The following is a 25,912-nucleotide window of genomic DNA, read 5'->3' on the forward strand; positions in this document are numbered from 1 at the left end:
GGCATAGCATCAGAGTTGAGTTAACATTGTTAAAACAGTACTTCAGTCATATCACAGAGTTGAGTTAACATTGTTAAAACAGTACTTCAGTCATATCACAGAGTTGAGTTAACATTGTTAAAACAGTACCTCAGTCATATCACAGAGTTGAGTTAACATTGTTAAAACAGTACTTCAGTCATATCACAGAGTTGAGTTAACATTGTTAAAACAGTACTTCAGTCATATCACAGAGTTGAGTTAACATTGTTAAAACAGTACTTCAGTCATATCACAGAGTTGAGTTAACATTGTTAAAACAGTACTTCAGTCATATCACAGAGTTGAGTTAACATTGTTAAAACAGTACTTCAGTCATATCACAGAGTTGAGTTAACATTGTTAAAACAGTACTTCAGTCATATCACAGAGTGTCAGCTCCATGTGGAAGGAAACCCCCAAAGAGATTTGGTGTTTGACATTTACCACTTTGGTGAAAGCCACCTGCCTTTTATTGAGTTGACAAACAAGGGATCAGTCAGGCTGCCACTAGGATTCTAACCCAGGATCAGACCCTGACAATTTGCAGGACCATAGATGAATGGGCCAGCCTTACCCCAATCCTCATTAAAATCAGATTTTAGTGCTCACTACTCTAGTGCTCACTAGATCTTAGGACATCCTATAAAAGGTCACATCAAAATGACCATTCGCAGTGTTTGACCAACCAATGAAGATCTAACAAAAAATCAACACTAGCCAATCAGAAAGCAGCTTTCCTGAGCTTCACAGCACTAGTTTCAAACTATATCGATTCAAAGAAAATCAAATCTGGAATGTCTAATAGATGCCAAGAATGTATGGCAGTACTTCCCATTGGCTGTGGAAAGTCTCTTCCGTTTCAAATGTTTATCCCATGATTTTAAAAGAATCAGTTGTACAGCCAGTACTGTCATTTGGAATACCCCATATTAACCTTTACGACTGTCACTTTTCTGTTCTGGTAAGCAATGATTGGTCAGATAAAAGTCATTCTGACGTAACCTGTAATGAGATGTCCTTAGATCTTAGTGGTAGCGAGAATTAAGATCTGTTTTTAATGAGATTGCCCATGTGCCCACATATCCGTTACGTTTCATTTCAGACAAAATAAAAGAGTGAGTATTCTTTTTGAAATAACACAAGGGAAACAAAAGACAGCGAGATGTGAATTCTAAGAAATCCCTGCTTGACTAACCTGCCTCCTTCTTCACTGTCTGAAGCAATCACAGCACGGGAGGATTTACTGAAAAATGAAGTAGGTAGATGAAACTAAGAAATACTCAAAGTCCAGTGAAAGGATTCTGAAGGTAAGAATCAACAAATATCTGTCAGGCTTCAAATACAAAACAGTTTCACCTGCCACCAGTGGAGGTTCTTTTCCTCTTGACTGTGACCTTGACCTCTGGTAACGTCTGACTTTCTCTGCTGCTGTCATCATCATACAGGTCAAGGAGAGCTGGAGGTTGTGACCTGTCTAAAGGTCTCGTGTTCGTCCTTGGCATCTGACCACCTGTAATGCGAGAGTGGGTGAGTATCTTCTTTGTTGCCATAAATAGTATAACATACAAATCAAGGTCAGCACAATGTATCAGAATAGTTGTTCAACACTGACCCTACTTCCATGTTGTTTATGTAGCAGCCATAACATTTCTGAATCCTGTGAAGGGATTCGAACAACAGACCTTCTGATCCGAGGTCGGACACCTTGTCCACAACCAAAGAGTTTAACCCTGTCAGCAAGCTGACAAGGTACGGATGTCATATGTGGGATGGCTTCAAACTTTAACATGCAAAAGGTTATTATACCACAAAAATACACAGATAAAAGTATCATTGGTGCCAGTTTCCTGTTAAGCTATGAACAAACAAAAGGTCACAATAAATTGATTTATTTGATTTTCATCCCAATTTTGGAGAGAATAATGTTTCTAAACACAACCTGTTCACAGCATGTGTGTATATGAACTGTCAACAGTTATCCACATGAAGCATGAGTGTTTGGTATGACTATGTACGTGTTGTATTTCATCAAGTGAAGAATGAAGAGAACACACATGATGTCTGATGATACTTTGAGTGAATAACATTATGTAAGGCGGGTGTCTATAAGTGAAGCAGGCAAGGATGCAAATCTGCTAATTTCCATAAGTGGCAGAAGTATTTTCATCACAGATGTCATGGGCATGACCATGTAGCAATGTAAAGTAGCAATGTAAAGAAGCAATGTAAAGTAGCAATGTAAAGAAGCAATGTAAAGTAGCATTGTAAAGAAGCAATGTAAAGTGGCATTGTAAAAAAGCAATGTAAAGAAGCAATGTATAGTGGCATTGTAAAAAAGCAATGTAAAGAAGTAATGTAAAGTAGCAATGTAAAGAAGCAATGCAATGTAAAGTAGCAATGTAAAGTAGTAATGTAAAGAAGCAAAGTAATGCAGCAAAGTAAAGAAGAAATGTAATGTAAAGTAGCAATGTAAAGTAGCAATGCAATGTAAAGTAGCAATGTAAAGTAGCAATGTAAAGAAGCAATGTAAAGAAGCAATGCAATGTAATGTAGCAATGTATGGTAGCAATGTAATGCAGCAAAGTAAAGTAGCAATGCAATATAAAGTAGCAATGTAAAGTATCAATGTAAAGAAGCAATGTATGGTAGCAATGTAATGCAGCAAAGTAAAGTATCAATGTAAAGTAGCAATGTAAAGAAGCAATGTAAAGTAGCAATGTAATGTAGCAATGTAATGTAGCAATGTAAAGTAGCAATGTAATGTAGCAATGTAAAGTGAGTGAGTGAGTGAGTGAGTTGGGTTTAACGCCACTTTTAACAGTATTACAGTTATATCGCGGCGTGTCAGCTTAATGTGGGAGGAAAGCCCGAAGTGATGCAGGTTTCAGACGTTTACCACTTCGGTGAAACCCACGACTTCGGGTATGGTGCTGACAAACCTAGAAACATAATCGGGCGAACTGGGATTCGAACCCACAATCATAGGTTTCTGGCGTGCCCAAGGGACGCAACTCTGCACAGCGAATTGCGGCGCCTTAGACGACTGGGCCACCCGTGCCCCCAGCAATGTAAAGTAGCAATCTAAGGTAGCAATGTAATGTAACAAAGTAATGTAGCAATGTAAAGTAGCAATGTAAAGTAGCAATGTAATGTAGCAATGTAAAGTAGCAATGTAATGTAGAAATTTAATGTAGCAATGTAAAGTAGCAATGTAATGTAGCAATGTAAAGTAGCAATGTAATGTAGCAATGTAATGTAGCAATATAAAGTAGCAATGCAAAGTAGCAATTTAATGTAGCAATGTAAAGTAGCAATGTTATGTAGCAATGTAAAGAAGCAATGTAATGTAGCAATGTAATGTAGCAATGTAATGTAACAATGTAATGTAGCAATGTAATGTAGCAATGTAAAGTAGCAATGTAAAGTAGCAATGTAATGTAGCAATGTAATGTAACAATGTAATGAAGCAATGTAATGTAGCAATGTAAAGTAGCAATGTAATGTAGCAATGTAATGTAACAATGTAATGTAGCAATGTAATCTAGCAATGTAAAGTAGCAATGTAATGTAGCAATGTAAAGTAGTAATGTAATGTAGCAATTTAATGTAGCAATGTAAAGTAGCAATGTAATGTAGCAATGTAAAGTAGCAATGTAATGTAGCAATGTAATGTAGCAATATAAAGTAGCAATGCAAAGTAGCAATTTAATGTAGCAATGTAAAGTAGCAATGTTATGTAGCAATGTAAAGAAGCAATGTAATGTAGCAATGTAATGTAGCAATGTAAAGTAGCAATGTAATGTAGCAATGTAAAGTAGCAATGTAATGTAGCAATGTAATGTAACAATGTAATGAAGCAATGTAATGTAGCAATGTAAAGTAGCAATGTAATGTAGCAATGTAATGTAACAATGTAAAGTAGCAATGTAATGTAGCAATGTAAAGTAGCAATGTAATGTAGCAATGTAATGTAGCAATGTAATGCAGCAAAGTAAAGTAGCAATGCAATGTAGCTATGTAAAGTAGCAATGTAATGAAGCAATGTAAAGTAGCAATGTAATGTAGCAATGTAAAGTAGCAATGTAATGTAGCTATGTAAAGTAGCAATGTAAAGTAGCAATGTAAAGTAGCAATGTAATGTAGCAAAATAAAGTAGCAATGTAATGTAGCAATGTAAAGTAGCAATGTAATGTAGCAATGTAATGTAGCAATGTAAAGTAGCAATATAATGTAGCAATGTAAAGTAGCAATGTAATGTAGCAATGTAAAGTAGCAATGTAATGCAGCAAAGTAAAGTAGCAATGTAAAGTAGCAATGTAATGTAGCAATGTAATGTAGCAATGTAAAGTAGCAATGTAATGTAGCAATGTAATGTAGCAATGTAAAGTAGCAATGTAATGCAGCAAAGTAAAGTAGCAATGTAAAGTAGCAATGTAATGCAGCAAAGTAAAGTAGCAATGTAAAGTAGCAATGTAATGTAGCAATGTAATGTAGCAATGTAAAGTAGCAATGTAATGTAGCAATGTAAAGAAGCAATGTAATGTAGCAATGTAAAGTAGCAATGTAATGTAGCAAGAAAGTGCCATGCCACACAAGCCTAGAGTTATCTCCCCTCACCTTTCAGCCCACCTGACAGCATGGCCTCTATGTGGGAGTAAGACAACTGCACCTCTCGGCTTAGTGTGTCCTCACAACGTTGATACCACGCTCGCAGGCAGTCTAGTGCTGTTTGACCCTAGGGGAAAGAATAATGTTCTGGTACAGGTCTGTTCTATATCCATTAGGGCTGGGACGATACACAACATTGTGATGCAATAATCACTAAACGTCATGATACGGAAAGAATGATAGATGAGACAAGCTTATGAAAATAACAACTGTAAGTCCAAAGTCCAATTTAACTTGAGGAAACATACAAACAGTCAAACACTGAATAATGCAGCGATGTACTGAAATATAAAATGACCAGCCACAACAACAGTAACATACCACTAAGCAAGTAACATATCATACTGTCTCCATACATCAATCTACCCCACAATACAGGTGTCAAGCCATGGAGTGTCACGATGCATTGATGTTTAATATTCATCCAACCCCTAATATCAATAAAGGTTTGTATTAGGAAAAAATCGCAAACAAGTGGCAGGGGTGGTAAGTAGATGAGGGGTTTGCCTCCATAAAGTGAGTATGAACTCACGATGCCATTTAGAAAGTGGTCAAATGTAACAAATGTTCTATTTGGGATAACACTTTCTGAGTAAAGTACAGATTCTCGTACTTTTTGGGGTTGAGTCTCGTCCGGGATTTGTACCCACATTGCCAGAGTGAGGTACCTAATCGCCAGCACACAAAGTCCGCGATCTAACCCACTCAGCCACCGAGGCTTCCTCAAAATGAAAGTCTGACAACTGGCAGTCTAGATCACGTACTTTGTGTAACCCTCTGACATGTTTAAAATGGCACGGCTCCCATGGCCGAAAGCTATGAACACACAATGCCATTTAGAAAGTGGTCAAATGTAACAAATGTTATATTTGGGATAACTCTTTCTGAGTAAAATACAGATTCTCGTATATTAGTCAAAATACATGCATACAATAATAATAATTTCATGATAAATGCCATGTTTGCACTAGTAGTCCCAAATGTTTCGGGCACAGGCTGGGATGCAGTCAGTCTAATGTCTGAGAGTTGATCTTTCAAGGTGATTATCAACCAACTACCACCCACAGTTAGATGTCAACAAATTATAATCATATACAGTTGTAAGACAAATATTCGAAACTAATCTGGAGAGGTCGGTCAAAGTGTGCCCAGATCATGTCTAGCTTTCGCGCCTCATCATGAGATGTCAGTCAAAGTGTGCCCAGATCATGACTAGTGTTCGCACCTCATCATGAGATGTCAGTCAAAGTGTGCCCAGATCATGACTAGTGTTGGCGCCTCATCATGAGATGTCAGTCAAAGTGTGCCCAGATCATGACTAGTGTTGGCGCTTCAGCATGAGATGTCAGTCAAAGTGTGCCCAGATCATGACTAGCGTTGGCACCTCATCATGAGATGTCAGTCAAAGTGTGCCCAGATCATGACTAGTGTTCGCACCTCATCATGAGATGTCAGTCAAAGTGTGCCCAGATCATGACTAGTGTTGGCGCCTCAGCATGAGATGTCAGTCAAAGTGTGCCCAGATCATGACTAGTGTTGGCACCTCAGCATGAGATGTCAGTCAAAGTTTGCCCAGATCATCTCTAGTGTTGGCACCTCAGCATGAGATGTCAGTTAAAGTGTGCCCAGATCATGAGTAGTGTTGGCACCTCAGCATGAGATGTCAGTCAAAGTGTGCCCAGATCATGACTAGTGTTGGCACCTCAGCATGAGATGTCAGTCAAAGTGTGCCCAGATCATCTCTAGTGTTGGCCCCTCAGCATGAGATGTCAGTCAAAGTGTGCCCAGATCGTGAGTAGTGTTGGCACCTCAGCATGAGATGTCAGTCAAAGTTTGCCCAGATCATCTCTAGTGTTGGCACCTCAGCATGAGATGTCAGTCAAAGTGTGCCCAGATCATCTCTAGTGTTGGCACCTCAGCATGAGATGTCAGTCAAAGTGTGCCCAGATCATGACTAGTGTTGGCACCTCAGCATGAGATGTCAGTCAAAGTGTGCCCAGATCGTGACTAGTGTTGGCACCTCAGCATGAGATGTCAGTCAAAGTGTGCCCAGATCATCTCTAGTGTTGGCACCTCAGCATGAGATGTCAGTCAAAGTGTGCCCAGATCATCTCTAGTGTTGGCACCTCAGCATGAGATGTCAGTCAAAGTGTGCCCAGATCATCTCTAGTGTTCGCACCTCAGCATGAGATGTCAGTCAAAGTGTGCCCAGATCATGACTAGTGTTGGCACCTCAGCATGAGATGTCAGTCAAAGTGTGCCCAGATCATGACTAGTGTTCGCGCCTCAGTATGAGATGTCAGTCAAAGTGTGCCCAGATCGTGACTAGTGTTGGCACCTCATCATGAGATGTCAGTCAAAGTGTGCCCAGATCATCTCTAGTGTTGGCACCTCAGCATGAGATGTCAGTCAAAGTGTGCCCAGATCATGACTAGTGTTGGCACCTCAGCATGAGATTCAGTCAAAGTGTGCCCAGATCATCTCTAGTGTTGGCACCTCAGCATGAGATGTCAGTCAAAGTGTGCCCAGATCATCTCTAGTGTTGGCACCTCAGCATGAGATGTCAGTCAAAGTGTGCCAAGATCATGACTACTGTTGGCACCTCAGCATGAGATGTCAGTCAAAGTGTGCCCAGATCATGACTAGTGTTGGCACCTCATCATGAGATGTCAGTCAAAGTGTGCCCAGATCATGACTAGTGTTGGCGCCTCAGCATGAGATGTCAGTCAAAGTGTGCCCAGATCATGAGTAGTGTTGGCACCTCAGCATGAGATGTCAGTCAAAGTGTGCCCAGATCATGACTAGTGTTCGCGCCTCAGCATGAGATGTCAGTCAAAGTGTGCCCAGATCGTGACTAGTGTTCGCGCCTCAGCAGACCTACATCATCGTCCTTGTTGTGTCCGTTGGCCCCATGATGCAGCAGGATCTTCATGATCTCTGTGTTGCCACAGTTGGCTGCATCGATGAGCGGAGTGATGCCCCCACAGTGCTTGCCGCCTCGGTCGTTGACAGCGGCTCCATGCTCCAGGAGGCACTTGACCACTTCGTAGTGATCATGATTGGCTGCCTCATGCAGGGGGATCCAGCCACAGTAGTCCCGGGGGTTCACTGGATGGCCCTAAACACACACATATCTTTCAGACAACACATTCCTGTTTCAGCCACAATGGGTATCCATAAAACTACCTGCATGAAAAAGCTTTCTGCCTTAAACATTGGTAAAAGTGGGATACTGTTCCTCTATTTGCCATGAAACTGATCGTGTTGTCATGCAGGTTACACAAAGAGTCAAACACTGATGTAAGGTTGAATGATTAAATATAGGAAGGTACCAAGAGCAAGGCAGGCCCTTGTTTCACAATATCTTAGAGCTACAACTATGGTTAGTCTATATTTGGTCATGGGAATTGCTATAGTTGCTGCACTCAGATCGTTTTGGGGAACAAAGCCCAGGTTTGGGTGAACAGATAAACACTTTTCTACAGCCCTGGTCTAACATATTTAAATCATTTGGATCAACCTAAAGCAATAACAAAAATAAAATGCTTCCCATTTTCAAGGAATGTAACAACTAATTAACCTACCAGTTGACCTTATTCCTAATCTCGAGATGGCTGATCCACGTCTGTACATGTTGTACCTCTATAGTATTACCCAGTACTTCACAGAAGCAAGTGGCTGTCAGTGACATTAGCCTCACCTACCTTCTCTAACAGTGTGCTGACTTTCTTCAGATTGCCCTCTATACAAGCTCTGTGCAGCGGTGTCTCTCCCTTCTCATTCACCTGCAACAGATCATGGGAGCATGAAGAAATACTTGTCATAAACGTGGTAATAGTGTAATCCAACAGTTAATCAATAACCTGGAATGTTTTTGTACCAGGTACGACTAAAAGTTTATCAAATATCGAGCACATCTCTGTTCCTTCTTTAATACAGACAGTTGTATGTAAGCAGAGCTCCAGATAAGCTTTTGGTGTTGTGGGTATTTTACCCATGCATTTTAAAATCATTGGGTATCGGAAATTCTATCTGGGTATTCAAATTTCTGTTACCCACTAGTTTTTACACATGTGGGTATTTAAGGTAAATATTTAAAAACACTATTCAACTAGTCCCTGCAAACTGGTGTCGTCTGGGTTCGAGAGCTTTATAGGACTCAAGAATACCACGATACTTCCACAAAAAAGTGAGATGGCAAATGATTATGATGTAAGTGTCATCGTGCAGTTTGGCAAGGTTGACGGAATACCCGTTTATAATTTCAAAATAAGTTGCTGATTTGCTTATCGAATACGCAGGGTTACTTCACAATATTTTGATGATAAGCACAATTTTTATTTTTGTAGCGTATCTGTAATGTTTGCTGCGTATTTGATACGCTTGGATTTTATTTTACTGCATCATATTTCTGCATTTCTGATGCGTATTTCATGCAGATACGCAGCTTATCTGGAGCTCTGATGTAAGGTAGCTGAAATGAACATCAGTAATTGGTCCTTGTTTTGATATACACAGGATGATCCTCCACAACACTGGATATCCCCATAAGTAAGCAGTGTGACTCAGGCATTATGTCTAGTGAACTAAGTCAGTTGTTACTTTTGGTTTTGTCTGTACCCTCCTCCTGACAGAACCTGTAGCGCCAGGGGCAGACAACTCTTCATCCGAACAATCTGGAATTAGAAGAAAGCATCAACCATGTGTCTTGCATGTTTGTTTGATTGTTTGATGTTTAACACTGCATTCAGCAATATTCCAGCTATATGATTGTGATTTGTAAATAACAAGTCTGGACCAGACAATCCAGTGATTGACATCATGAGCATCGACCCACACAATATGGACAGATGACATGCATCAACCAAATCAGCAAGCCTGACCACCCAATCCCGTTAGTCGCCTCTTACCACAAGCATAGTCGCATATTACAGCAAGCATGGGTTTCTGAAGACCGATTCCACCCCGGATCTTCATGGGACGATCTGACAAGTAGGATAATCCTCACTACATACTACTATCGAAATGAAAATATATTTGAAAAGACAAAACTTGTAAATTTTACAACAAATTGTATATTCATTATACTTATCCCATCTCACGCTGAGCTGGGTTGTAACCATGGTGATGCTGGGATGTGTTTGGGTGAATTGTTTTTTTTAGAAGCTGGAAACTTTGTTCAAGCACATTTCCACATAGGATCGAAAGAAGAAGGAAGAAATGCATAGTGTAAGATAGGATAAGTTTTATAAATATAAAGGTTTCAGAAGTGGGAAACATTTCCCAAGATGACTTTCAACCTAAGAAATTCGTACTTGGACCCCACAATATCCTCATACACATCCCACATGAAAGCCTTTTCTTTCTGCTTTGTTTCTGTCATTCAAGTAGAATGCAGCTGCCAACACCACTGTCTGTATAAACTTGTCCTAAATTGTTTTCAGCCTATTCTACAACCATGACATTTCCTTTAGGAGTACCGTTTGAACATAGTGACCAAGACAACCTTAACCCTGGTGAACCTAACTTTGCCCCAGTCCCAGACGTTATGTTGAGAACGGACCGTGTAACAATCAGGTGAAGAATGTGTGTCACATAAACCACTAACTTTCCATGTTGCATAGTGAAGCCAGTGTAAAACCTTGTTTTAAATACAAACGTAATTAATTATGTGTATCCTGCACCTTAACTCAAATGATCAATATTGATACTGTAACTTCAAATCCCTGACCTGATTCTGTCAACTCAGCGATGCTGAGGTTTCCATCCTCCTCTGAGTGCTGGGTGTCTAGCTCGGAGTCAGACAGTTCATCCTCTGAGGAGATGCCATATTTGTTCCTCAGCTTGAGGAGTTTGTCTTCAGTCTGCTGTTGATGAGTCTTCTGTTTGAAGATCTTCTGCACTTCAACCAGGGACTTCAACACCTGGATCTGACACCATACATTCAGGTGAGACACACACATTACTGAAACTACCCATTGCATTCATGCCTCCATAGCAATTAAGGCAAACAATTTCTGTGGATTCCAGAGCAAAGTAGGTACCCATGCCTGTATGTGCTGAAGGGTTGGCTATAATGGTGGTTTCATAGAGAGTTGCTCATGCATTATTGGTTTATTAATGCTGCAAGACAATAAATGAAAACTCAGACACCAAATGTGCTTTTGCTATGAAAAGGATAGGACCATCCTCAACACCAGTTTTTTCAATTGGGTAATCGTAATCATAATGTTTAACAGTGGGATCACAACACTTTGCTCACAGGAATATGAGTCTTCCAGATAAAGTATACTTGGCCTGCTATGACAGTGTGCAATTTGCTTCTTATCTTCAACATCCAAAACAAAAGAGTGAAAACAGCTGGCTTGAATGGACCCCAAAAGCATGACACCACTAACAGAGTTATCTGCCCTTATGCTTCCTCTTGCATTGAACTGATGTTTGATTAGACAGGAAAAAATTCCCGTGCTTGGATATCCTGTTTTCACTGTGTGTTATGAACATCCAAAGAAAAGACACAAATTGCACACTGTTATAGCAGGAAAGTAATAAGTTAAGATCACAATCAGATCAGGTGCAACATTAAAGAAACAGAGATGACTACACATGTATCGGTCATATACCATCTATCTTACGAGTTGTTTCAAAAAGTATCTATAACTGGCGACAGCGAGTAGATACATTTTCAAATAACGAGTTGTAAGACAAATGGTGAATGACAGACATGAGTTTTTTCCACTTTTATCAACGAGTGTTGATATATTTGATATAAAAAACATGAGGGTAAGGTTTCATTTATCATCCAACATCATTCTTCCAACTTTTTCAGTTTGTAGACATTAATTAGCAGTGTCTTAAGTGTAAAAAGTACTGCTAACAGCTTCAGTAGCAGAGCCATTAGTGATGTCATTTGATTGTGACGTCATGGTAACCAATGTGAAGTCGTCATGGTAACCAATGAAGTCACTATGGTCTGCAAAGCATTGTGATGCAATTTCATTGCAGCTCCAGTGGGAGCCAGTTTTGGATGATAGATTTGGGATAACACTTTCTTGGTAAAGTACATATTCTCGTACTTTTTTGTGTTGCGTCCCATCCGGGATTCGAACCCACACCGCAAGAGTGAGGCACCCATTCACCAGCACACAAAGTCAGTGATCTAACCCAATCAGCCACCGAGGCATCCGCAAAAATGAAAGTCTGACAACTGGTAGTCTAGATCACATACTTTGTGTACCCCTCTGACAAGTGTAAATTGGCACAGCTCCCATGGCCGAATGGGACTCAGCCCAAAAAAGTATGAGAATATGTACTTTACCAAGAAAGTGTTATCCCATATATACCATTTGTTACATTTGACCACTTTCTAAATAGCATTGTGTGTTCATAGCTTTCGGCCATTGGAGCCGTGCCAATCAAACCCCCGACAGTCCACTCTCCGAGCAGATGTGGTGCTACAGGACCACAGAGGCAGTCTAACTAATTTGAAGAACGTAGAAACCTGTTTCACTCACTGAATTCCAAGAACAGTTGTACAAGTTGTTTTTGCCTCTTAATGCCGAGTGCCAGACAAGGTAACAACAAGTACCATCTTTTAACATCTTTTTGGTATGACCTGACCGGGGACCCGATCTTCCGCTCTACCACTAGACCACAGAGGTGATCCCACAGATGTGTGAGAAACAATGTTATGGCTGTCTTCATGTGAATGCCAATGTATAAATAACTGCTTTATCCAACTTCCCATTCACATGATAGACTCACTGTTCCAGTGACGAAGTAATATTCCAAGATTGCAAATCAAAACGTCCATATATTTTCACAAACCTGTAGTTTCCTGTTTTTAGCTTTCCTGGCAAACTCAAAAGCTGAGAGGTAGCACTGGCTAATCTTTTCATAGCTGGACCCTCCCAGCTCTTCTGCCTCCGCAATGTTCAGCCAAGTACGACAAACCTGGACACACAAACACATGGTTAGAAAACAGTCCCAGTGTTGAGCTCCCTGTGAAGAATATAGTACAATAGAAATGTACAGTACAAGAAAAGGAACAAGTCAACATCAAAATCAATTATAGGGTGAGATACAGTTACCGCTGCTACAACATAAGACGTATTTCACAACAACAATCAGAAGTATATCGGATAATGTTTTAAGATGTTACAGCATCAGATAAGACGTGGAGGCTGTTACAAGACTGTACCTGTTCCGAGTCATCAGTTCGACAAGCCAGTTCCTTCTTGTAATACTCTACAGCTTCAGTGAACTGCTTGTTATCAACAAAAGTCTGTGCCAGGGACACATAGATCGGAATCCTCTCCTTCTTACTGATCTGTAGCTGGTCTCCACAAGACAGCTGCACAGACAAAGGAAACCATAGGTTACACAGCAGGGTATTGGAGCCATGGCAATGGAAATATATTACTGACATTATACAAACATTTGTGTGGAACTTGTAAAAATGTGCTGGATAAAGCTATCTTCATTTTGCATGAAATAAAACCATAGGAAACAAGAAAACAGCATTATCACTATCACCCGCCATGGTGCACATGAAAATATTGTTTGTTCATATAGTAGTGAATATAAACTATAACAAAGAGTCCTATAAAGCCTTAAGAGATAGGCTCTAGGGTCACTTCATACCTTTAAGATTAAATGTGAAATTATTACACACAAAAGGCCCCTTCTCTAGAATGTCACCAATTCTTGAACTCAGTCTTGATAAGTATCTCTTAGATGAGCTAACTTCAGCACATTCTGAGAAAACTTGTCCCCACTGCAGACACTATGTATTTTGTAAAATAACATGGATCAAGGGCCATAACTGTGTGTGCTCAAAATCATAAAACATGTAGTAACTCAGGAAAAAATAATTTACAGGACCAACTCAGTTTTGACAAGTATCTCTTATATAAACATGCAAACTTTCTTTCATGTAGCGTCAGTAGTTTCTGAGAAAACATGTCCCCATTTCACGCAGTATGCACAAAGTTGAAAAGCACAGAGAAAGGGCCTTAACTCTGTAAAAATGATTTCCTGAACTCACTTAAGATCATGACCAGCAATATCAGTGTGTATAATTTCATTTCTCTAACTTAAATAGTTTTTGAGAAAATTCATCCCCTTTGAGAAGCGGACAGACGGATGGACGGACAAACTTCGTTCCTATATCCGACGCCCCACTTCATGGCGGGGGACAATTAAACTTCAACAAAGATTGACAAATCGAGTATAGAAACATACTGATGGCACTAAAGACCTTCCTCAAATGCACATCTTTCAAGCATCATGTGCAACTTTACTTAAACTTTGGTAAATATAAACACAAATAGAATGCTCTAATCTTGTGGCCCAGGCAGGATTGAGAACCATGAATGTTTTCTCTCTTAGACTAAAACAAGCGATGTGTCACTGATGGTTTACTGACCATTTGCAGGTAGAAATCAATGGCCTGTTTGAAGTTGGCAGCATCGGCTGCAGCATCACCCAACATCTCATACAGCTTGAACTGTTGCTGCAGACTAGCATCCTCTTTCTGCAGTTCATCTGTACACTCCTCCATTTTGCTGGCTGCACAACAGAGAAGGTGCTTCATCATCAGACACACATCCATGATTGTGGTGTTATTTTTCTTGTCAGAAGGATCTTAATTGCAGCTTGAATGCTCAAAATCACAAAATGTACAAGTACATTTGCATAATCATAAATTGCAAGTTATTCTGTGGCATTTGATGACCAAGCAAAATTCTTTGCGTTTATTTTTCCACAAACCAAAAAACAATTTAGGCCATGCCAACTAATGGACTACCGTTTCCTGATTGGCTGGTAATGGGCAGGGCCTGTGTTGCATTATTGCGCTGAACGATGTCACTTATTTTTTATTGTCTATAGCTTTTTGTTTGTTAATGTAAAAATAAACAGTCTGTGCAGTTATTATCATTGACATATTTATTTATAAGAATTAACTTATTGTTTTCACTTTATTGAGGCATAAACATTACAAGGATCATGGACGTGATTACTGTATAAATCTGTGTAAAGGATTTACTCAAATTGTGCCCACCATTTTCTACCTCCAAAATTGCAAAAACATACTGAGGTAAATCTTACAAAGTGTATGAACACCACAGGGAGATGTTTTCACAAGACTAGATGAGAAATGTCCTTGTATCACAAGCTCCAATATCTATACACTTTGGTTCTGACTCTAATATCGTTCAAACTTCAATGAACACACACAAAGTGAAATTCCACTGTTAAGTCTTCAAAGTAAAACTTGGTTACCATTGCCTTGTTGACCTTATCAATAGAGTGGAGGAGCTGTTGTGAAGGAGATTCATTTAAACGACCAGTAGGAATTTACCAAGATTTCAGAACTACAATTACCAGATTTAAACATTTTTAGGATCCTTGTCTGATCTGTCACTGTTGCAGATCCAAGCTTGTAAGCTTTTTTCAGACAGTGCTTGCCCATGGAATAATCTCCAATTCGTACCAATACCTGAAACAGTACAGTAAGTATGTACAATTCTATCAACATATTTCTGAATCAATAGCAGACAATCTTCTGAAATGGAAACCAAACGGAGACATCCAGCTATAGACTACCAAAGCCCCTTCAGCACTTTCACGATCATCCCTGCTACTTCTCAAAGGAGCCCTTTTAAGGTGATGAGTAGCAAGGAATACCCATGTTTGTTGTAAGAGGCAACAAATGGGATCAAGTGGTCAGCCTTCCTGACTTGGTTGATGCATGTTATCGTATCTCAATTGTGTAGATCGATGCTCATGATGTCAATCACTGGATTGTCTTGTCCAGACTCGATTACTTACAGACTGCCATCACATAGCTGGAATATTGCTGAGTGCGGCATTGAACAACAAACAAACAAGCATCATTCTTTATTACCACAGATATATTATCTCCACCTCTGAACATCACTTCTGTCATAACCTCCACACCATCATATTACCTTACTGACCTGTGAAGATCCGGGGTAGAATATGTCTTCGGCAACCCCTGCTTGCTGTAAGAGGTGACTATGCTTGTCGTAAGAGGCAACTAACGGGATCTGGTGGTCAGGCTTGCTAACTTCGTTGATGCATGTCATCGTATCCCAATTGCGTGGATCGATGTCCAGACTTGATTATTTACAGACTGCCGTCATATAGCTGGAATATTGCTGAGTGCGGCGTAAAACAACAAGCCAACCAACCAACAACCTTACTATTAATGTGCATGAAGGAAAACAATATCCTAATCAATGCGAATGACTGTCTGTGGAGTGTGAGTGTTGTGGGGTGGTAATGAAAGCATACCTGTGCCTTATTGACAAGGACTTCACTTTCCAGCAGCTTGTCCTTCAACTTGCTGGCACACTGCTGTGCCTCCTCCAGGGACCGCAGCGCCTGGCTCCAGTTCTCCCTCCGCTGGTACATCCCCGCCAGGGAGAACTGGCAGCGATACACGTCACTCTGGAGACGGTACTTCCTACAAAAACATTCCACACAACAGTGGTAAGAGGTGGAATGAACTGTTTCTAAAGCTAAGTAATTTTCCTTCAACTTCTCTATCAATTCTCTTATTCACATAAACAGATAAACATTGTTAAAACTGAATACATTATCGTTTTTCAGAGGCGTAGAACAAACAAAGGGATTTTTCACATAAAGAACAGAAACAGCATACTGTTAAAAACCAATACATATACAACATGTACAATGTAATTGCTTATGAATTACCAGTTCTGAGAAACAGGACAAGCTCAAGAGATTTTTCCCCTAATGGTGACAATGTAAGAACATAACACTTCACAAGTGAGGTCTTTATATCGATCGCATTATCATTAAACTTTTAATGTGAATGCTGTATCGATATACTTTCATGAATATTTATACAGAAACATTTACATTTATTAAGATAACCATGGTTAAGATGGACAATAAGAAGGCAGACAATTCAACTAAAAACATTTAATGAATCAGCCTAGTTCATATTTAGCATTAACTTGATTCAATGCATGTCTAGATTGGAATTTTTTTATGTATACTCATACAGAATAACTAATTTGTTATTAATCTCTATATCGATATAAACTTTCCAATCAATGACACTTGTTCACTTCACCAGATTGATTCTACAGCAAGGATTACCACTACACTCACTGAGCAATTGTGATGGCTCTCTTCATAAACTCAGCACTCTGTCGAACATTGCCCCGACCGTCATATACCAGGCCTGCAAAAACAACCTTCAAGTAACACTTTCTATTTAACACAAAAAATCTTAACAAATTACCAGCACGCGGCAAAATCTTTCAAACAATGACAAAACATCCCACCTCCCCACACAAAATTTTCAAAAGCCATTAGCATGATGATTAACAAAGACTTTCTTTTCCTTTTTTAGTTCATTATATATTATTCATAATATTATATGTAGTATTTTTTAAGCAGCCGATTGATGGCAGTATAGAAATACAGTGCCACACCTTTCTTCAAAATGGATACACACATTCTGTAGATGAAGGTACTTGAGGGAGGGAGTGAGTGAGTGAGTGAGTGAGTATGGTTTTACGCCGCTTTTAGCAATATTCCAGCAATATCACGGCGGGGGACACCAGAAATGGGCTTCACACATTGTACCCATGTCGGGAATCGAACCCGGGTCTTCGGCGTGACGAACGAACGCTTTAACCACTAGGCTACCCGACCGCCCCTGAAGGTACTTGAAGACAGAGAGGACATGTAGAGCATTAAACCCTTAACTGAGATAAACAATGTTTTACATGTATAAGTTTGAAGCAGTAAAAAAAGCAGGGTTTGTTTGCTAACCAAGGTTGAGGTAGAGCCTGGCCTTCATTTCCATCAATTCTTCATTCTTTACAGAATTCTTCAACCTCTCACAAACTTCCAAAGACTTCTGAAATGCACTTTCAGCATTTTTTGATGCATCAACTGCACCACGCCCCTTTGATGTCTCAGACTGAAAAAGGTAAGTTCGGCCAATGGTGGCCCATGCTCGCTGCTCCTCTATTGCACTGTCACATGATTTGGCCAGGGAGAGATGACGCTCTTGAAGTTTGAGAGCCTTTGGATACTGTTCAAGAGCACAATAACACTCTCCGATCTTGCGACATGCAACAGCCTCACCAATGGCATCTTGCAGAGCTTCACTGATTGCCCTCTCAGCTTCATGTTCCTTGATAGCCTCCTCGAACCTTTCTGGAAAATAAGGAATCATGGTACAGCAACTGTTTCAGTCAGCAAGTTTATTCAATGAAATCTATTTGCAAGATACTTTCACCTTTGATAACTTGAGGTGGGGTTAAGTTGTTTGTTTAATGCCACACACATCAATATTCCAGCTGTATGATGGCAGTCTGTAAATAATCAAGTCTGGACCACACAATCCAGTGACTGATATCATGAGCATCGATCTACGCCATTGGGATACGATGACATGCATCAACCAAGTCAGGGAGCCTGACCACCTGATCCCGTTAGTTGCCTCTTACGGCAAGCATAGTCACCTTTTACGGCAAGCATGCCTGGAATATTGCTGAAATGCGGCGTTCAACAACAAACAAAAAACATAAAATCACAACATTCCTACTGTATGATTTCTCTGTTGTGTCATACCATGACACTGGTATGCATTCTTCAATACTAGCTGGTTTGACAGGGAGTAGTTTAGGCCTGTCATACCACTGAGAAATGGGGTTTAACTTTGAAGATTATTGCACTTATATAGCCACATGCATGCACGTGTGTTTGTGTGTGAGATGCTTGTACTAGTCAGGACTAATGCCGACTTTATAGGGCTAGCCCACGTAGTTACCATGCCGCAGTTTAACATAAATACCCCACTCAGACACAGTATACTAACTCCTAGCCTACCAGTTCTTGTTTTAATCCCTTAATGCTGAGTGCCAGGCAGGGTAACAACAAGTACCAGTTTTATTGTATTGTTATGGCACAGCCGGGCATTGAACCCCCGAATTTCCACTCTGGGCAGCCGTTCTTCCAAAGGACCACGGAGGTGGTCTATCTAACTCAAAGAATGTATAAACCTGTTTCTCTCACTGAATTTCAAGTACACTTGTACATGTTGGAGTTTCATAGGTAACAAATGACTACATGACTTGAGTGAAAGTCAGTAATCTTGAATGGTTTTGTATGGTGGGTTCCATCAGTTAGTTGTTCAAAGTGCATAAACATGATGAAGTGGACAGCATGATTTCCCTTACAGAAACATGGGGTAGAATGTGTCCCCAACACTCCATTGCTAGTTGTAAAAGGCAACTAAATTGGGAACCTGTGGAGATTTCGGGCTAGAGTTTGTCACTAGCAACCTATGCTTGTCGCAAGAGGCAACTTAATGCATCAGGTGGTGAGGCTCAGTGACAAAAAACTGCAAAGGCATAGAACATTGCTCACTATATCAGTCACTGGAGTGTCTGGTCCAGATTTAACAGATTGGAATATTTATGCATCAAGTAACCCATTACCTTGGAAACCAAAGGACCTGCTTTCAGAAACAGACTCATGGAACCCACATTTGTAAGAAATGGTGATTTACTTTCATCAGGGATCACTGACCCAGGATTCCTTACACACTTCTATTTCTTGTTCTTTCAATACATATTAAATATGAGTACTGGTCACCAACTAATTATCACCATGTTTTTCATGTTGTTTCTGATATATTCCGTGTACAAAGTTGACTTTACCAATAATTTTATTTTTGGTGAAACTATGAGCATTTACTCCTCTCCGTGAAATAAGATTCAGTGGATTTCTGATATAACGCTATGATAGGGAATCAAAACAGTGGAAATAGAACTTTCCCATCGACTTACTGTTCCAGTTGTTGCCATTGTCTTTACAGCATGTGCCACGTGATAATGCGCACCGCTTCAGTTGTACAAATTACAATTTTTAGTATCTTGGGTATCGCACTCAATTTTTAAAAGAATTTCATAAAATAACTAAGAAATGATATTATCAATTTGTCGTCTGCAAACTGACAGCCTGAAATGTTTATATACGACAGATATATTTTTCCAGAATTTAATTTCTCATAATAAGGATGCATATAACACACTTATTATACACGAATAAATAAGTCTTGTGTACATTCAATAATCGGAAGGGGTGCTAATTGGCATTGTTCACTAGCCAATTTATTAGCAAATATCGCAGTTGGCACTTATTAGAGCGGGGTGCTTATTACGTTGAATACAGTATGTGTTTTTTTAATTATAGCTCAAATAGGTTTAAGAATTATATTTTCGGGAAGAAATGACAGAATTGAAAGTGCATCATCATGTTGTTTTAATAATATTTTTGCTTGAATTAGTCATGCGACACCACCCACATGTCTTTTCTAAAGTTGTTTGAGCAAGGTGATTATGATTGTTGTTGTTTTTCAAATATTTCCTCACAAGAGCCTGTTTTGTTCCCCACTTCGGATAGATATTTCTCTCTTCTAATGAAAACAAGCAAAAGTAAAATGAGATGCGATCACGTGTGTGCTATAATGGGGAGTTGACCATAATTGGTCCTCGGTGATAACTAGTCACTAGCCAGTAACGATTCTGATCTAACTATTTGCATTTGATGATACAAACCATATTTTGACAGTAGTTCTCCAATACAATTATGTATCTGTGACACTTCTTTCAGGTTGTCTTTTTTCTCTGCTTTCCTTTTCTCTCTTTTTAATTCTGAAAGAAACAAAACAACAACTGTATATATTCACCATTATTAGGCATATATGGCAAAAGGCCAAATGAATTCTCGTGAAATTAATCTACTATTAGACATCTTTTGTCATTGTAAGAATGTCAGATAGGAATGTTGAAATGAGCGTTCAATAATCTTGTCCCATAATTACTGGTGTCGATGTGTTGATGAAAATTGTCACTAATGTTAAAGATATCCTGAGGGTGAATAGAATTTCAGGTTTATATGTTTTCAACTTTCCATCGATCTTTTCTGACTAACCTACGACCTCGTCGTATCTGTATCATCTTAGCCAAAGGCTTGGTTGATTAGGTTAGTTTGCTTAGGATGCAACGACAAAATGCGTCAGTAATGTCAAATACAGTGCAATACTCCAGGTTAATGCAATCTACGTTAAATCTCAACAAATAACCTTGTCGATGACGTTCAGTCGTATGTGCGCGAAAATTGGAGGGTTTACATTTAGATAATAACAAAGATCGCTTGACAGCGAGCTGGTTACAAACTTTCTAGTTCTCTTTCATCTTCTGGATCCATCTCATTCCGAAATTCGCTTGCTAAATTAATAACACAAGTCTCGGCATTTGCCTGATTGATGATATTTGGCACTATTTCCTTCTTCAAAATAAACTTTCCGCCATTTAATTTTCCCGGCGATTTTCTATGCTCAAGCGCATTTGCTTTAGAGTTATCTCCCTTCCAGTTGCAAGTGTCCGTTTCTCATTGTGTCTCATTCAACAAATTGTTTCCACATTAATTTGGAGCTAGATAAGCACGTTGATCCCGTAATGGTGTAGCCGTTATGTCCATAGCAATAATTGTCAGAAGTCTATACAATATAATGAACAATATGCAGTACCTCCACACGTGACTAAAATGACAGCAATGATGTGCAGTTTGGAAGGTGATTATGATTGAATACAGGACGTTTTTAAGCTGACCAGAAAGTTCATGTTGCAGCATGATTCAAGTATGTTTCAAGTCCACACATATTTCATGTACTATTTTCTAATGTATAAGATTGTTTTATTCATGGAACATTTGTTACATGAGTTAGTGCAGCATATATATAGTAATATGGTTGTTCGTAATATTCCATATTTGTAACATTCACACTGATTATTTCTCATCTCTTACAGATGATTGGTGAATATTACCAATTAAAAGCTGAAGTATGTCGACAAATAATTTATACATCAAAATGAAAAGCGATATCATCAGGACTATCTCGTCGATGGTGGGCAGATCCTATGGTCCAGATTGTCAGCAGACCCTTCTGTGCACATCAACAGGCATGGTCCTGGTTACGTCAGATGGGATGTGCATACTTCAAGGTCTTCATCTGGGCCACCCAATTGCTACAGTGGTAGTGAAAGCCATACAGAAACACCACCTCATGACTCACGACGGCACCAAGACATTCACCCTGTATCTGTCACAAGCGTTAACAGGCTTGGATAAAACTCTTGCCTGCTCTCCGTCTACAGATAACATTGGGTCGTCACTTGATCAGCTCAGTTATGTGACTGCACGGCAGCTGACAAGAATTGAACATGATGTTTTACCAAAAATTTGGAGAGAATTATCCCAGAATTCTGTTGTTGTGAATGCTGGAGGTAAATTGCCACTGATCAATTTAAGATCAGTCATAAACACATGCTTGGAAAGCCATTTGTCTAAACATACAAGACATGTTTTCGTAGGGTTAGTTGTAAGCTCTTTGGGAGTAAGTGAATCTGATATATTGACAGACATTCCAGTTGGTGTTTTAAAAAGAAGAGTAACATTTATGATTGATAACTTTGATCTCCTCCATTTTAAACTTTCCAAACAACTGTGTGAAACTTCATCAGTTCTGCCAGGATTTCTGCTCAGGCAAGATTTTTCAGTGAAACACCCCCAGCTTGGTGAGAAAGGAGACATCAAGTTTCTCATGTTGTTTTGCTCTGTGGAAGGAAATCCACATGAAAACCCAGATGAAGTTGTTCATCTGAAGGATGAGGAAACGGCTTACACTGCCCTGTCTCACAGAGTAACCATGACAACCAAATACTTGACTGGTCTCAAACAGAAGGATGTATCTTTGATACTGTGTTCAGAGACTGTCCCTCAGTTTGCAAGGTCTTTATGTAGGGATTTGGGTATCAGTGTCATCAGCTGTGTCGAGCAGGAGGATATTCACTTCATTGAAAGGATCACTGGACTGCAGGCTGCCACGAGCATCTCTAGTCCAGTTGACAGTAATCAGACTGGTCAGCTGTCTCATTGTGACAGGATTGTGTTAGGAAGTCAACGTTTAGTTCATCTGCAGTTTTCAAAGACAATGAGATTCATACTGCCAAGAACAATTGTCATAGCCGCACCAACAGATGGACTGGTTGATCAGCTCAGGACTGCTGTGTACAAGTCATACAAGTCTGTTGAAATGTGCTTTGCCTTTCAAATGACTCCCAATAGAGATGATTTCCATGGTGAGATTAGTTGTCAAGAAAGGACCAAAGGTCTCACCACACCTTCAGACAGTGGTGAGTTCTGTGTTATTGGAGGAGGTGGGTTCTTTGAGATGAGGGTGGCATGCATGTTGAAGAATCTGTCCAACAATTTCACTGATGGCAAGACCGGCCATGGGAGTCGGGTCCTACATGACAGCCTGCTCTCTGTACCTAGACACCTTCACAAGCATTTATCCCCGAATCTAGGTACCGAAGGTAAGGACTACCTGGAGAAGATGCAGCAGTTTCTGGCAACAGTGGCAGAGGGAGGGGTTGCTGGGCTGGATAGAAAGGGGAGGATCTGTAGTCCTGTAGATGCTGGAATACTGGAACCACTTGCCTCCAAAGTTTTGACCTTGACCTCTGTGGTGCAGCTCCTGCAGCAGCTGCTGAGGATCGATGATATTGTTAGTGTCCAGAAACTAGAAGCACTTGAGATGCATTCTGATGATGACATGTAGACTTGACACATTGCTTGGAGAATACGGACTCATCTATGTCTGGAGTCCAAGAAACAGTGAATATAAGTGTATGAACCATTTAGATCATTGGTTTTTCAGCACCATAAGCAGGTGCTCATGGTTTCACCAAATGATAAATGTTTAAGACATACATGAAATGTGGCATAACTTAAATATTCTCCAAAGTGGTGTGTTATATACATCTTATTCACTTATTCGAATCCCGGTTCACCCTTATTATGTTTCTAGGTTTGTCCGCACCATACCCGTCGTGGGTTTCACAGAAAGGGTAAACGTCTGAGACCTGCATCACTTTGGGCTTTCCTCCCACATTAAGCTGACATGCCGCGATATAACTTTTATACTGTTAAAAGCGGGTTAAACCCAACTCATTCACTCAATCTATCCTTAACTTCATACAACAATATGGTGTTGCCTTTCAACAATTCTGCCAGCCATAGAGTTCACAATAATTTGCACCAAACATATTCACAAAGAGCAGGCCATTTGACACTTCATACAACGGGCAGGCTAATAAATGCAATATCTATTAGATAAAGTCAAATAAAAATATTTTATTTAAAAGTCATTGCAAATTTGATCTTTCAACCCAAGACACAGCATTGAAAAACAATTTAAAAAGAACGTCTTGTTGTAATAAGTACAGGAATTGTAACATTGCTGATATTTCTGGCCAATATTCCCAATTTTTATGGCTAGCACACATGCAACCAGTCAACATTGTTTGAGTGGCATTCCATGATATTGGTGTAACGTTGCCAAAAAGCACTGTAATACCCAACCCAACTCACCCACTCACTGTCCGAGGGCAGATCCCCATAGTTTGGCTAAAGAAACCTGCTGATATTAGGCTATTATATGATGAGGTGGGTAAAAGAGTAATGCAAGTTAAAATACAGCATATGATACATTAATTTATTTGTAATGTTGTTTATTTGTTAACAAAATGTAAGAAATGCTTTCAGGTATATCAAACAAAGACCAAAAAAATATATATTGTTTTTAATTGAGGAGCCCAAAGAACAGATTCATGTTCAGAAATTTTGCACAGTGCGGTCTATTCAAAGGGAGATCACTCTTGGTGGTTTGTAAGACTGGACCTCCGTAACCATTCTCACCACTCGCATCTTCCCGTAACCTTCAACATGAATGGCACGAGTTGGTCATTAATGATAACGGATAAGTTAGGGCAGGGTGATATTGCCTTTCTTCCGGGTTATTCTTTTCCTGGGTGGAAAACTGCTCCCTTTGATACGTTTTCCTTACAAATAAGATAGCAACTATCTCAGGAGATTTCCCTTAAAGCCATATGCAGGAAACATTCGTCTGGTCCAGGATGAATAACCTCATTGTTAATATGACAGATTAATTTGTTTCAAAATACTTTCGACCCTTGCTTCGACTCAATACCTGTTGTCTATGGGAATCCGGGATAGGAGAACTTGCTTGTCTTAAGGGCCGACACAATGAGGATCGGATGGTCACAATGCATGTACTAGCTGTTGGGGATGTCAGGGTGAGGTGAAATAGGGTTTTACGTCGCGTGTGTGTGTCGATTTTATAGTGCTAGCCCACCGAGAGTTTAACATGCCGCAGTTTAACATGAATACTCCAATTAAGACACAGTATACCGACTCCGAGCCGACTGGTCCTTGTTTTAGCCGCTTAAAGCCGAGCGCCAGACAGGGTAACAACAAGTACCATCTTTTAACGTCTTTTGGTATGACGCGACCTAGGATCGACCCCCCGATCCTCCGCTCTCCGGGCAGACGCCCTACCACTAGACCACGGAGGCGGGATGTCAAACTCACACATCAAAGTGGGAGACGTCTGAGAACTGCATGCATTACTTTTGACACTTTGGCTATTTCCCACACGTATCCTGTATGCATCCACGCCATGTTGAACCTCGTGGGGATTCCGGGTTAGAAGAGGTCCCAAGCAATGTTAAGTGGTAATACTACATTCTGCTCTGCCATCCGAACACGCTATTTACCAGTGGGTGTGGGGTTCTGGAAGTCCTACCATTATAGGTGAGGTGAAATGGGGTTTAACGTCGCGTCCAAGATTATTGCACTTACATAGCGACGTGCATGTACGTGTGTTTGTTTGTGTGGCTGCTTGTACTAGTCCGGACTGATGCCGATTTATAGTGCTAGCTCACTGAGATACCATGCCGCAGTTTAACATGAATATCCCACTCAAACACAGTATACTGACTCCGAGCCGACCAGTTCTTGTTTTAGCCCCTTAATGCCGAGCGCCAGACAGGGTAACAACAAGTACCATCTTTTAACGTCTTTTGGTATGACGCGGCCGGGGATCGAACCCCGGACCTTCCGCTCTCCGGGCGGACGCTCTAACACTAGACCACGGAGGCGGTCCCCTACCATTATAACATGTTGATTTAGATGGTAAATTAAAATTAATAATAGTTTAGCTGGCGCCTTCTGGATCCGTCCCTGAAAGCAGTAGAAACCGCGAGACCGTGGACACAAGTCT

The 25,912-nt window shown here is 40.1% G+C and overlaps 2 protein-coding genes across 3 annotated transcripts in view; one reads left to right on the forward strand and one right to left on the reverse strand.

Moving 5' to 3' along the window:
- Nucleotides 1–21,086, reverse strand: part of LOC124113031 (tonsoku-like protein) — a 30,980-nt gene extending 9,894 nt beyond the window's left edge. Inside the window, exons 1-16 of the mRNA XM_046473272.2 lie at nucleotides 20,943–21,086; nucleotides 20,322–20,417; nucleotides 17,524–17,913; nucleotides 16,855–16,927; nucleotides 16,009–16,180; nucleotides 15,076–15,190; nucleotides 14,117–14,259; nucleotides 12,890–13,042; nucleotides 12,517–12,642; nucleotides 10,421–10,619; nucleotides 9,292–9,365; nucleotides 8,394–8,474; nucleotides 7,571–7,807; nucleotides 4,639–4,756; nucleotides 1,378–1,531; nucleotides 1,217–1,264 (exon numbers count right to left, since the gene is read on the reverse strand). Of these exons, the coding sequence (XP_046329228.1) occupies nucleotides 1,217–1,264; nucleotides 1,378–1,531; nucleotides 4,639–4,756; nucleotides 7,571–7,807; nucleotides 8,394–8,474; nucleotides 9,292–9,365; nucleotides 10,421–10,619; nucleotides 12,517–12,642; nucleotides 12,890–13,042; nucleotides 14,117–14,259; nucleotides 15,076–15,190; nucleotides 16,009–16,180; nucleotides 16,855–16,927; nucleotides 17,524–17,913; nucleotides 20,322–20,417; nucleotides 20,943–20,973 (2,210 nt within the window). The 5' untranslated portion in view covers nucleotides 20,974–21,086. The remainder of the gene's footprint in view (nucleotides 1–1,216; nucleotides 1,265–1,377; nucleotides 1,532–4,638; nucleotides 4,757–7,570; nucleotides 7,808–8,393; nucleotides 8,475–9,291; nucleotides 9,366–10,420; nucleotides 10,620–12,516; nucleotides 12,643–12,889; nucleotides 13,043–14,116; nucleotides 14,260–15,075; nucleotides 15,191–16,008; nucleotides 16,181–16,854; nucleotides 16,928–17,523; nucleotides 17,914–20,321; nucleotides 20,418–20,942) is intronic.
- A 44-nt stretch (nucleotides 21,087–21,130) lies between these two features.
- On the forward strand, nucleotides 21,131–25,556 carry LOC124113032 (Bardet-Biedl syndrome 10 protein homolog). 2 transcript variants are annotated; one of them, XM_046473275.2, is made up of 2 exons: nucleotides 21,131–21,406; nucleotides 21,576–25,556. In XM_046473275.2, the coding sequence occupies exon 2, from the start codon at nucleotides 21,611–21,613 to the stop codon at nucleotides 23,387–23,389; it is 1,779 nt and encodes a 592-aa protein (XP_046329231.2). In that variant the 5' UTR covers nucleotides 21,131–21,406; nucleotides 21,576–21,610; the 3' UTR covers nucleotides 23,390–25,556. The 2 variants fall into 2 exon arrangements, with proteins under 2 accessions (XP_046329231.2, XP_046329230.2); XM_046473274.2 differs by having other exon boundaries at nucleotides 21,131–21,340.
- The last annotated feature ends 356 nt before the right edge of the window (nucleotides 25,557–25,912 follow it).

Source organism: Haliotis rufescens, unplaced genomic scaffold (genome assembly GCF_023055435.1).
Source record: "Haliotis rufescens isolate VD_foot unplaced genomic scaffold, xgHalRufe1.0.p SCAF_19, whole genome shotgun sequence".
NCBI classification, from domain to species: domain Eukaryota; kingdom Metazoa; phylum Mollusca; class Gastropoda; order Lepetellida; family Haliotidae; genus Haliotis; species Haliotis rufescens.